Genomic DNA, 13,011 nt, shown 5'->3' on the forward strand with positions numbered 1-13,011 from the left:
ACTCTAACTAAGCAAGTGAAGGACTTATTTGAAAAGAAAAACTTTATACCTCTGAAGAAAGAGATTGAAGATGACATCAGAAGATGGAGGAATTTACCTTGTTCATGGATCAGGAGAATTAGCATAATAAAAATCGCCATCTTACCAAAAGCAATATACAGATTCAACGCAATCCCTATCAAAATACCCACAAAATACTTTGAAGATATTGAAAGATCAATTCTCAAATTCATATGGAGAAATAAAAAGCCCAGAATAGCAAAAACAACTTACACAATAAACGATCCTACGGAGGAATCTCCATACCTAATCTCAAGCTGTACTACAGAGCAACAGTAATTAAAACAGCATGGTCCTGGCAAAGCAATAGACTGGGGGATCAATGGAATCGAATTGAAGACCCAGAGATGAATCCACACACATTTGCTCACTTGATTTTTGACAAAGAAGCCAAATCTATTCAATGGAAAAACGATAGCATCTTCAACAAATGGTGCTGGTCTAACTGGATGTTTACATGTAGAAAGATGCAATTTGTCATCATGAGCAAAACTCAAGTCGAAGTGGATTAAAGACCTCAACTTAAAACCAGAGACCTTAATTCAGTTAGAGGGAAAAGTGGGGAAGAGCCTGGAACACATAGGCACAGTAGACAACTTCCTGAACAGAACAGCAACTGCCCAGGCCTTAAGGTCAACGATTAATAAATGGGACCTCATGAGGCTGAGAAGCTTCTGTAAGGCAGGAAACACTGTCAAGAGAACAAAGCCACAGCCTACAGACTGGGAAAAGATCTTCACCAACCCTACATCTGACACAGGTCTAATATGCAAAATATATAAAGAACTCAAGAAATTAAACACCACAAAACCAAACAGCCTAATTGTGAAATGGGGCTCAGAACTAAACAGAGAATTCTCAACAGAGGAATATCAAATGGTTGAGAAACACTTAAAGAAATGCTCGTCCTCGCTAGTCATCAGAGAAATGCAAATCAAAACGACACTGAGATTCCATCTTACACCCATCAGAATGGCTAAGATCAAAAACTCAAGTGACACCACATGTTGGCGAGGATGTGGAGAGAGAGGAACACTCCTTCATTGCTGGTGGGAATGCAAACTAGTACAACCACTTTGGAAAGCTATCTGGCGCTTTCTCAGAAAAATGGGAATAGGGCTTCCTCAAGACCCAGCTATCCCACTCCTTGGAATATACACAGGAAATGCCCTCCCACACAACAGGGAAATATGCACAACCATGTTCATACCTGCTTTATTCAAAATAGCCAGAACATGGAAACAGCCTAAGTGTCCCTCAATAGAAGAATAGACTAAGAAACTGTGGTACATTTACGCTATGGAATACTACTCAGCTGTTAAAAACAAGGAAGTCTGAAATTTGTGGACAAATGGACTGAACTAGAAATCATCATAATGAGTGAGTTCACCCAGAAGCAAAAAGAGACAAACAGTATATACTCACTTATATTAAGACACTAGTCCAAGGGATACGTCCCATGAAAAACTTTACTTACCAGGAAAGTGGGTCAGAGGAGAGGACATCCTATTGAGACTTTAGGTGAGAGTAGCATGGAAGAACAGGGAAATTGAAGGATCCACAGAGTCCTGGAAACCTACAAGAAGAACTTTATGACAGTCAGATCTGGGTCCTGGTGTCCTCCTCAAACTAAGGCAGCAGCCAAGGAGAAATAGGCAGTAAACTTCGAACCCCTACCCAGAACTAACTGATGAACAGGATATTCTCCACCACTGAGTGGAGAGTGAGATCTGACTCTCACATGAACTCTGGTGTCCCTTTTCTGACCATGTCCCCTGGATGGGGAGGCCTGGCGGCACTCAGAGAAGGATAGCAAGTTACCAAGAAGAGGCTCGTTATTCTAAGAGCATATATAGGGGGAGGATGTCTTCCTCAATCACAGACATAGGGGAGGGGAGAAGTGGGAAAGTGGGAGGGAGGGAAGGATAGGAGAATACAAGGGAAGGACTAACAATTTAGGTGTAATATGAATAAATTAATTAGAAATGAAAAAAACAATGAATTTTTAAAAAGCCAGAGGCAGCACTGCAAAGACTCTATGATAATTGTATTAGGGAATGGCACAGCAAAAAAGAAGATGCCTTCAAGGAAAAACTTTCAAACAAACAACTGTCAATTGGCTCCAATATCTCCCAAAAGAGGTAACTGAAAATGAATCACAGATCTAAGTGTAAACTGCTAAACCTGAAACCCTATGTCTGTTCCCTTGTGACTGTCCTGCACACTGAAGAAGCTCCGAGGCCCCAAAATACTTTGCATCAACCACCGGAAGCAGACACACAGGAGCAGGTATGTGCATGACCTGCGGAGCGCAAACCCCTCAGAGGAAAGCTGGTGACCTGTCCTCCAGGCCTCAGGGCGCCATGCCCAGCATGTACTCGAGGAATCATGTGGAAGCTGAGCCTCCTGAGAGCCACAAGAAACACGGTAGTCCTAACCAAATGGGGTGACCGCAGGCAGGACTCCTGAGCAGTTTTGTGTGTGGAAACCCTGCCGAACGGGCACTCACCGAGAGACCGAAGACCTCTGCATTTTTACTTCAGACAGCAGAACTTGCGATCAGGCTGCTGCCCTGCACAGAGTGAAGATGAAAAGCCAAGCCAAGAAAGAAAGAGAGTTCCGAGGGGTGGGAGTTGGGAAGCAGGCCACAATCCAGAAATGTATCCACTGGTTGAGCACAGTGTGCTGCCCTGAAGCCAGGAGGAGCCATAGGCACAGGCAATAGGTTAGAGGCATAAGGGGCGGGGTTTAGGGCTATGGAGAGGTTGGGCCCCACACTCTGCACCCAGCATAGGTGGCAGCGCAGCTGATTTGGGCAAAGGAGTCCTGGAGTAGGGTGCTACTGGTGACACCACACACGTTCTTGGAAGCATGGTCTTCATCCCCTTCTTTCCTCCTTCTGGGTTGGTAAGTGTCATTTCCATGGGTCTGGAACACCCTCCAGGGGCGGCTGGGTTCGCTCATGGCAGGTCTCCCTCTACCCCAGCATGTGCACCTCTACCTGCAGTGCAGGTGCACATCGTAGTAGACAAATCAGGTAGCTGGCAACAGCCATAATGGAACTGCTGCCTTAACCCTCTTTCTGAGACTGGGGGAAACGCATGGTACTCCCATGAAGGTGGTGTCTTTGCTCACACCATGGAGAAAGCATGCTATGGGCCAAGAGAAACCAGCAACTCTGCTCCTCCAAGAAGGTCCTGGAAGGGCCGCTTCCAGAGAACGCTGGCACGTGTGTCCAGCTTCTTCAGGTGAGGGCTCTGAGCCAGCCCCTCCCTCTCTCATCTCTCACAGCAAGCCTGGCTGTCTCCCTTGCTCTCCCCCAGGCAGCACCCAAGCCCTCCTCTCAGTTCCCGCAGGGCTTTTAGGGTCCACTTGTCTCTCTGTTTCCTCCTTACGAGAGGACGCCAGGCTCGCTGAGTCTGAGATCCCAGGAGCCCTGGACATGGGGCCATGGACAGTGAGCAAGGCCTTCTGCTACCCAGGTCCCTGTTCTCCCAAGAATCTTGTTCGATGAGATTGAAATAAACCCTGGCAAACTTTACAGTGTTTCGGCTTCCTGATATTTCCTTCACAATCCATACTGACATCAACTTAAGGAGAGCCTGGAGAGTGTTTTGGTGAAAGGGACAGGGTGTCATGGAGAGGAGAGCAAGCATCTTTCTGAGTACTCTACAGGGAATCATGAGCCCTCCTTGAGGCAATGATGCTTGCTATGTCGGGGGCATTTGTTGCAATGCAGTCTCCACTCAAGAGTGTTTCTTCTCACAGCTGCCAGCTCTGACCCCCATTCTGCCATACAGTGAGGAGGGGAGACTTGCAAGTTCCCTCCCCTTGTAGTCTAAGCAGGCTTCACAGCTGAACATCTTGAGCCACGGTGATGAAGAGGTGGGAGAGGGCCACCTACACAAAGAATGTAAGGACCCTCCTAAAAGGGCTTTAGTCTTCACAGTACCCAGGCATCCACAGCTCCTCAAAAAAGAGGACCCCCAAGAGACAACCTTGTCTCCAACTACACAAGGTTGTTCTCCATGTGATTAGGGTTTTCTGTCTTCTTAGGGTGTCCTTGGAAGGTACTGCAACATAGTTTCCTCGTGGTAAGGCTGCAAGGGAGGACTGGGCACAGCTGATTCTTTACCAGAGAGGAAGGGGGTAGTCTCCAGGCAGTTTTATTGGACGATGAAATGCATTTTACCTACAAGAACACACAAACAGGACATAGAAAAACACAACTACTCCTCTTGTTTATAGTAACCCAGTCTCCTGTACAAGTCAAAATGACAGAATGAAGAGGAAAAAGGGAAAAGATTGGCAGCACCATCTGTGAGAAACCATTGTCCTTTCTTGTTTAGCAGGGAGGGTCCTTTCAGAGGAGGCTGTGGTGCACAGGCAGACAGCAGCATTTCAAGTCCCAAGCCCCTTTTTTCTATTCCCCTAGGACAACCAAGGAGGGACCCGCAGGCAGAGAACAGTCGGGCCTGTGTTGGTTATGTTTTTCATTGTTTTCAAAAATAGCTCACAGAGTATACATTTAGGTTCCCAGTATAAAAGGTACAACCTTCCTGGAGGGGAGTGTGTGCCAGAGTTCAATCGGCTTGGAGCAGGCAACTGAGACTCCACCACTGGGGAAAATTGAACACATGGAGCAGGGGACAGTGGCATTTCTTTTTTCCTTTTTATTCAATGATGGAACCCAGTCCTGGCAATGATACCATCCACACTCATAGGGAGCCATCTTCCCTCAAGAAAATGGTTCTGGAACCCTCCTCATAGACAGACATATCCAGACATACACCTCCTGGTTGACTAAAATGCAGTCAGAGCCACAGTACAGATTAACCATCACCAAGTCGCTAATCCTAGTATGACTTAGATGAATCCCTTCTCTGTGGCACATCTGTGGCCTGAGCACCATCTCTCCTCACCAGTCCTCTGTCTACTGACTTGGGCTTTGCCCTACTTGGTTTCTATTACTCTGAATAACACCAGTTACCTCAAGCAAGCGAAGAGAAAAGGTACAGTTTCTCCCCTCAGCTTAGGGCCCTGAGATTTATTGCAGACAGGCAGGAACTCAAGGCTGGGACTGACACAGAGCCCATGGGGAACTGCTGCTTACTGCCTCGCTCCATGGCTTGCTTGGCCTAATTTCTTACATAACACAAGGCTACTTGCCTAGAGATGGCAGTGCCCCAGTGGGCTGAACCCTACATCATGAATTGTTAATCAAGAAAATACGCATGCCAGTCAGGTGGAAAGAGTTCCTCAATTGGGGTTTCCTCTTCTCAGATGACCATAGCTGTGTCAGGCTGACAAAAAAAAATTTACTAAGCCGAATTCGGTTGGGAATCAGAGCTCTATGCAATAACTTCTCCAATCCCAGTCAAACCTCACATCCAAGACTCAGCTACAGCGACCTTAAGAGGATTGGACATTTCAAGTCCCAGTGGCTAAACAGTGTACCCAGGGATTATGGCTCGTGCTAGCGAGGGTGCGTGCCTGCCTGCGTGCATGCATGCGAGTTGTGATTAAGCAGTGAATGTCTACTGAAATATTTGCTGAAAATGGTTGCACTGAGTAGCTGCACGAAGAACCTTGAAGCAGAGGAGGACTGACCCACGAGGAGCCTTCACATCAGCTCCACTTCTCAGACACAGACCCGTCCTTTCTGCACAACACTCTTCAGGCACAGACGAACCGGTTCTGCCCAACACTCCACAGGCTGACTCCAACCATGGCCATAGAAGAACTATCTGCCCACCGCCCGCAAGATGCTCGCTGCTACCACTCAGCGCTACTCCGACACTGTGTCTAACAAATGATGTGCCGCTGATGCTGACCTTACCTCTGCTACAGTCACCTATCACGGTCTCTCTAGGCCAACGATTCCCAACCTGTGGGAGGAGAGCCCCACCGGGTTGCATGTCAGATATCCTGTGTATCAGATACTTACATTACAAATCACAGCAGTAGCAAATTGCAACTATGGGGTGGCAGCGAAACAATGTTACGGTTGGGAGTCACCACAGCATGAAGAATTGTAGTAAAGCGTCATGGCATTAGGAAGGTAGAGGACCACTGCTCTAGGCTTTGATGGACCTGTCTCTTGCCTCCCACTCTGCTCGGAGCTGCAGAGTCCCCGCTCCATAGGGGCAGAGACTAGCCTATGCTACCCTGCACTCACCCGAGATTCTCTGCACACTCACCAATAACACTGCTACTCTCCTAGCCTGGGAACAGCCATGGCCCAGTACAAGTCTTGGCTCTCCTTATGGCTCAGAGCTTGTGGCATTTGATCCCTGGGTTCTCATAGCTGTGTGGATGTGTCCCCCTCCCACCGAGCTTTCTCAAAGACAGCTTGAAATGAAAGTTGTGTGCTATTAGGGTGAGAAACACAAGAATGTGAAACAAGGACCATCAAGCTATACAGCACATCGATCGCCCCCACCCCAGCTTAAGTGGAGACGGCACTGAAGATCTTCCACTTTGCATGCTTCAAGTATACAGGGAAGTCCTAAGCAAATAAACATTGAACATGTGTGTTGGATATAGACTGACATTTACAATTTTGTATCATAGAGGAACCAAATAGTAGACAGTATTGGTTGTACAAATAACTTACAAATGGCTAACACAGCCTCTTTATTATGAAGTTCATAGATCACATAGAGTACGTATACAACCCATAAATACATATAGAAGAAACCACGACCACTAATATGCCCACCCTGGTTTCCATAGGTACTGCACAAGTTGGCACTCCCTCTAGCCACAGCTGAGTACTCCGTTTGCTCCACAATCTCATCAGCATGAGCTGACACCACCCCCACCACCACCCTCAAACCACCACATAACAGAAATTAACAAAAACTTTTCACTGATAAATCTCAACATCAGTGGTCTAAATTACCCAAAAAACAGACACGGAGTATCAGAATGCATGCAAAATAAGGATCCAACTTTCTGCTGCATCCAAGAAACATACCTCAATACCAAGGATTGATACCACCTCAGGTTAAAGGATGAAAAAAAGGAATTCCAAGCAAATAGATCCAAGATGCAAGATTGTGTAGACATTTTAGTATCTGACAACAAAAGACTTCGAACCAAAAGGTATTCAAAGATATGAGGAAAGGCACAACATAATCATGGAAAAATCCATTACGAGGAAAGACACGACAATAATCATCAAGGAAAAATGATTCCATCAAGGGAAAATTGTAATTCTTAGCATATTGGGACCAACCAGAAGGGCACCTAATTGTAAAAGAATCACTTCAGTAGCTTAAATCACATATTGACCATCACACACCTATGGGGCTGGAGAATGAACTGCACTTAACATAATAAAAGCACCACTAAAGTGAAGCTTTTGCTTTACCAAGATAATTGATGCTGGTCAGATGGGACTGGAAAAGCATCTGTGATGCAGACGGGACATCTTCAGGGATTATGCTCCTCAGGGCCTGCACACCGAAGCTGTGGTCCAGAGGGTGCCTAGGCTGAATTCCATGCTGACAGCCCAGCTTGGTAAGGTATAACAGTCTCTATTGGGAGAGAGTGTTTGAAGGCGTGAAGGAGTCATTCCAAGTGGCTAAGGCTTGGAACGTGTGGCACGGTCAGAGTCCCAGAGGAGAGACCATTGGGCAAGGTGCAATCACTTACAGTGAAGACCTGAGCAGTACCTCCCACCAATGAATGATTGTTTGTTCACATGCACAAGGCTAGTCACGAATGGAAACTTCTCTTGTGTCCACATTCAAGTATTAAGTACAGTAATGCCTGGGTACAAACACAACTAAAAACAAATGCAAACACTGGCCTACCAACCCACTCAGAAACCCACCGACAGACTGGCCCTATTAAATTAAGCAATGCTGTTCTCAGAAGATACACGAAAAAGCAAGAGCTTTCGACGGGACAAGGGAGGGGGTAAAGGAACATAGCATATGAGCCAAGGAACTGACCCCACAGTATGAAGAGCCTGAAAGCTTAGTAAACGCCCTAAGGCCTCTAAAGCACATTGAACTGTTTCAGGCCTGAACCGCACAGGCTATCAATGACTTGCTGTTTGAACAAGCCTGCACCCCCTCCTCTGGGCACTTAAGCTCAAGAGGAAGGTGCAGGAGGTGGGGGGAGCCAGCTGCTGGATCCCAAGGTATCTCAAGCATGGGCTGGGAGGCTTCACTGTTCTAACTCACGCAAGACCTGAAAGCAGAAATGATGGGATCAAAACCACCTAATGAACACAAATCCCTTCCCAGACTCTCCTCGCTTCTCCACTGTCTCCTACAATTGATGACTTGTCACTGACACCAGTGGACAGACTTGTTTTTGTCTGAATTCCCCATCTCCAGACTCACCTTCCCTGATTTCTCCATCCAGGACACCAGTCTATGGTGCTGAAGTTCATGGTCTCTAAATATAACCTTCCTGATATCAGAACATTTCCTAGGCTTCCCACTACCCACTGCTTCTGGCCTAGTGCCAGGATGTGTGTGTGTCTGTGTGTGTGTGTGTGTGTGTGTGTGTGTGTGTGTGTGTGTGTGTTCATGTGCTTTAGTGCAAGCACAGTGGTGTTTACAATTAGGTTGGTCAGAAAACATTAAGAAGCCCTAGCTTAGGTTTCACCTCCTACCCTTGCCAGATCCCTGTGATCAGCCACCTCTCCAGTTTTATTCTGCACCTTCCCTTCCAGCAGTTCTGTCCAGCGTGGCTTCCTGCTATATTCCCTAGGCCCCATCTGCCTCCTGCCCCAATAGTGCCTGGCCTTGCCTTCCAGACATATGAGAGAGGTTGAATTCCCTTCTCAGATCACAGAGCCCTAGCCCTCTGGGTGGGCCATTTTATGATTTGATGGCAAAACACACCTTGAGAAGGAATCCAGCCTGCACATCTGAACGGAAATCCCCCTGAAATCAGAGGCATGCAATAAACCCACCACCAGAGTGTGCAGTAGACTGCAGACATTGGCCTGGGCAGGGAATCCAGAAGCCAGATTTACTTCTTCCTGCCCTGGGGCAAATCCCCGCAACACCTAGGGGCATCAGTGTCTTCTCTCCTGACACCAGGACCCCAGCCTGTTAGTTACTGCTGAGCACAAAACTCGACAAGCCACGTATCTGCTGCATGATCCCCATGTGCCCTCCCTGAAGTCAGATTCAGATGTCTGGGGTACCCAGCCCCAAAGTCAATCCAACCACCAACTAAGCCCGTGTGCCCAGCGACGACCAACTTAGCACAGTGCTTCCACTCTCCCAAGCATCTCCATCCCATGCTCCTTTGCAACAGGCCAGCTACCTGGTTAGCTGTGGGTCGAGCGCCGGGTCCAAGAAGAGTTCTTCAGAGTCAACAAGGCCTCGGCAGCCTCCAGTATCTCCTGACGCTCTGAGGCAGCAGAAACTGAGGCACTGGGGCCCTGCAAAGGAACAGGTGTGAGGAGAATAGGAGCCCTCTATCTGATACCTCTTCTCAGAAGCACATGTGCCCCCCACCCAGTGCCCAGCTGACTCCACTGCCCACTCCCAAGGCCTAGGCCGACTTGTCTACACAGCCACTTAGCTCCCGCCTCCCCAGTTTCCAGAAGCCTCACTTCTGCAGGGACCTGCAGCTCCAGTGGATGAGACGCTCTGTGCTGGGACATGGCAGGAGCTTCACCCTTGAGTATCTGGAAACAAGAGGTGAGGGGATCAAGCACCGAGGTGTGTAGGTAGAACCTGTAGAGAGAGACTGGCGGGGTTTTTGCAATACCAGAACGTGGGAATCCACTGGGCAGTGGAGAGCTCAGACCCCACGGCTTGGACACACACTCTGTCCTTCTCACTCGGCTTTCCTTGACATAACATCCGCTCACACCCTGACAGTCATCTCTATAGTGTCTGTTTTTGTTGTTGTTGTTTGTTTGTTTGTTTTGAAGAGGACATCAGGGAACCACAGGTGTCTGCATTTGAAACTGCAAAGTCCCTGGAGAGATTCGGGTCTCATGGACTGGGTCCTGCCAGCTCTTTACCAGCCACCACACATCATGAAAGGAAGCCTGAAGCACTCCCAGGAGGGTTTCTCTGTTGTCCTCTGGACTTTCCCCTGGGCCTCTGTGGCCCTCTCTGCCGTGACACTAGGTTTCATTGGGACCTTCTGTCTCACCCATCTGTTGGGATGCAGAGAAACAGTGTGCGTGTGCGGAAGACCTACTGTGTGCTGGAAGGCCTTGCTCTGGTGCTCTTTACCGTGCGACAGGTATACAATATGTTTTGCCAAAATGTCCTCTAGGAAGTGGATGCTTGGAAACATAAAGTCACCTGTACCAAGTCTCGGAGGCAGGGACCACCAAAGCAGGAGAGAACCCTGTGTTTGCCCCTCGGTCTGAGTGTCAGCCTTCTCCCTGCCCTCTCCTCCTCCTCCTCCTTCTTCCCAGACCATCCTCCTGCTGCTCCTATGGCACCGAGCACAGGGTTGGACGCACACGGACAAATGACACAGACAGCTCCAAGTCCCTCTCTACTCACGTGTTGGGAAAGGCCAAAGCCCCATGTAGCCCCATGGAAGGAGAAACCATCATTTTCTGCTCTGAGGCTGCTGCCCTGTAGGGCAGAGGTGAACGTGGTGGGGGCCAGTAGAATAGCTGGGAGCTCTCCTGTAGAGACAGAGATCACAGGTGGGGACTGGGTTCCAGGCCAGCCGGGAAGGGAGGATGACGCATGGGCAAATCACACCCTGATGGCAGGAGCCCAGAATGTCAGTGCTCCCAAGACACACGAAGAAGCCCCCCTCCGTCGTAGCCTGCTCTCTCACCACTTAGAAGACTGAGGCCCAAGGAGAAGGGATGTTTCCCACGTCAGCACACGGCCACGTGATGAACTGTTAGTGGTGGGAGCCCTGACTTTAAGACTCAGCTGAAAGGGGTCTTGAACGCTGCCAAATACAAACAGTCAAAACTCAAGGAATCTAACATTTACATAATTCCTGACTGTGTCACGGTTCTTCTTGGTATAAGTAGTTGATTCTGTATATGTGTAGTAATATAAATGTATATGTAGAAAATTTAAAAATATAGTGGAAAAAAAAGAGAAAAAGAGGACAGTCGTCTCGACAGTAACTGGTGGGGGCCCCCCACTCCGACTCAAGTAACAGACTCTCCTTACCCTCTGGGTTCTTGCAGGGTGCAGGTCTTCAGGCTGGCCCCCAGTGTTCTCCCAAGCTGTAAAAGACAAAGAATTGCTCCCTGTTGGCTGCCCACCTGCCTCATCTGAAGCCATTCACCAACATTCTGAGTAGTCACCGCCACAGAACTCTTCAAAGCCACAACCCATTCCGCCCCCCAGCCACCCCTCAACTGCAAGGCCTCTGCTTCCCGCACTCAGCTGCCACCTACCATTGATATACGATGTCACTCTGTACCGGGCCCCATTGAGGTCCACGGTGTACTCTTCCAAGGTCACACAGAGTACAATTCTGTGACAAGGCTGGTCACAGAGTTACTAGTGCTGTGCTTCCCTCCACCTACACTAAGGCGCCCTCCCTAGCCAAGAATACTCACTGTGAGTTTTTGCACAGGTAGAGGACATGTTGCCCTGTCTGGCAGATTTGCAGGGGACACTCGCTCTTGGTAGTCCAGTCTGGCGTCTCTTTAGAGGTGCACCACGCACCCTCTTCTCTGAACTCGGTGCAGGCAGAGCTACACTGTGATCCCTACAGTAGGGGTTTGAGGGACTCCTGCTGGTCATGTGCAAGGGTGGGGCCTGGCCCCCCTCCCATGCCAACAGGCCCCACCCACGAGGACACAGCACAACTGGGGTACCAGCAGACCCGAGAGCGGGAGGACTGGGCTTCTCACATGGCTTGGGTCCGGCTGCCCCAACTGTGGCCTCTGAAAGAGAGATTTCCAGGTCGTCTGAGGCCTGGTTTGATTCCTGGTGCTGCTCCAGTTGTGTTCCCCATGCTCGCTTCTGAGGAGGAGGGCAAGCAGTAGAAACTCGGCTTGCCTTTTGCCTCCATGATTCTGGAATGGAGAGCAGAAACACCACTGTATCCCAATGGCCCCAAAGTAACTGGTCTTTCTGACAAGCAAGAAAGGAAGGGAGAAAGGAAGGAAGGAAGAACATAAAATCCCACCCCCAAAAATAATAACCACCCTAACTGAAACTGAAACCGAAACCCAAACCCAAAGAAAACCAAGCAAGGAAACAAGCAAACAAACAAAGAAAGAAACACAGAAAAAGCTTCCTCTGGCAAGTAGACTCTTCTTCTCCAGCATGCTCACCACGAGTTTGTCCTCTCACAGTTTCCTTCAGCCTTCATCGCCCTATCTTATTCACACAGTCTCCATCCTTCCCATGTGGTCTCTCTCACCCCCCGCCTCCCCACAGCCACCTCTTGCCCTTGGCTCCATTCTGCCATCAGTCGGCTCAGACTCGGGACACACATCCCGTTTCCAGGCCTACTCCAGCAGCCCTGAGCCTCGAGCCACAATCACGCCAAAGCCTGGACACCTTGGCAGCTGACTTCTGGGCGTCCCGCATTCATTCGCTCCCCACATGGGAAAAACACACACCAACTATTCAGGAGTGACATGGATGACCAGTGTTCAATTACCCCTTCACCCTCCAATCAAGTTTTCTTCATGCCTTAATCTTAAGTATCCCCTCGCTCCACTTTTCAACGGATTACACTTTTGTCCCCACTCACACCCCTGCACCCCTCCCAGGAAATCCTCTTGCTCTTCTGAAGACAGTGGACACACGAGTCATACCTAAAAACCCACCACACAGGAAACTGTTTCGAACAAACAGTATTTCCGCGAATTGCATCCACATCTCTCCCTGTTCCATTCTTTGCCCTTTCATTCCTTCCCAGCATCCTACACGTGGCAGATGTTTGTTGAAGCCCATGCCGAGTACCGAGTACCGGGCCCTGGCATCGCCCAAAGACCGTGTCCGGCCGACTCGCCTGCCCGTTGGC

The 13,011-nt window shown here is 48.9% G+C and overlaps 1 protein-coding gene across 1 annotated transcript; it reads right to left on the minus strand.

Annotated features, from left to right (window-relative positions):
* Positions 1-9,642: 9,642 nt before the first annotated feature.
* LOC311601215 (uncharacterized protein) lies at positions 9,643-11,910 on the minus strand (the record flags this gene model as incomplete). The annotated part of the gene is made up of 5 exons (XM_084788609.1): positions 11,888-11,910; positions 11,591-11,742; positions 11,196-11,251; positions 10,560-10,687; positions 9,643-9,721 (listed from the first exon to the last, which is right to left on the minus strand). Coding segments are annotated over exons 1-5 (417 nt in total). The 5' UTR covers positions 11,890-11,910.
* Positions 11,911-13,011: the final 1,101 nt, after the last annotated feature.

The sequence above is a fragment of the Acomys minous genome (assembly GCF_964271855.1).
Source record: "Acomys minous genome assembly, chromosome: 7".
In the NCBI taxonomy this organism is placed as follows: Eukaryota; Metazoa; Chordata; class Mammalia; order Rodentia; family Muridae; genus Acomys; species Acomys minous.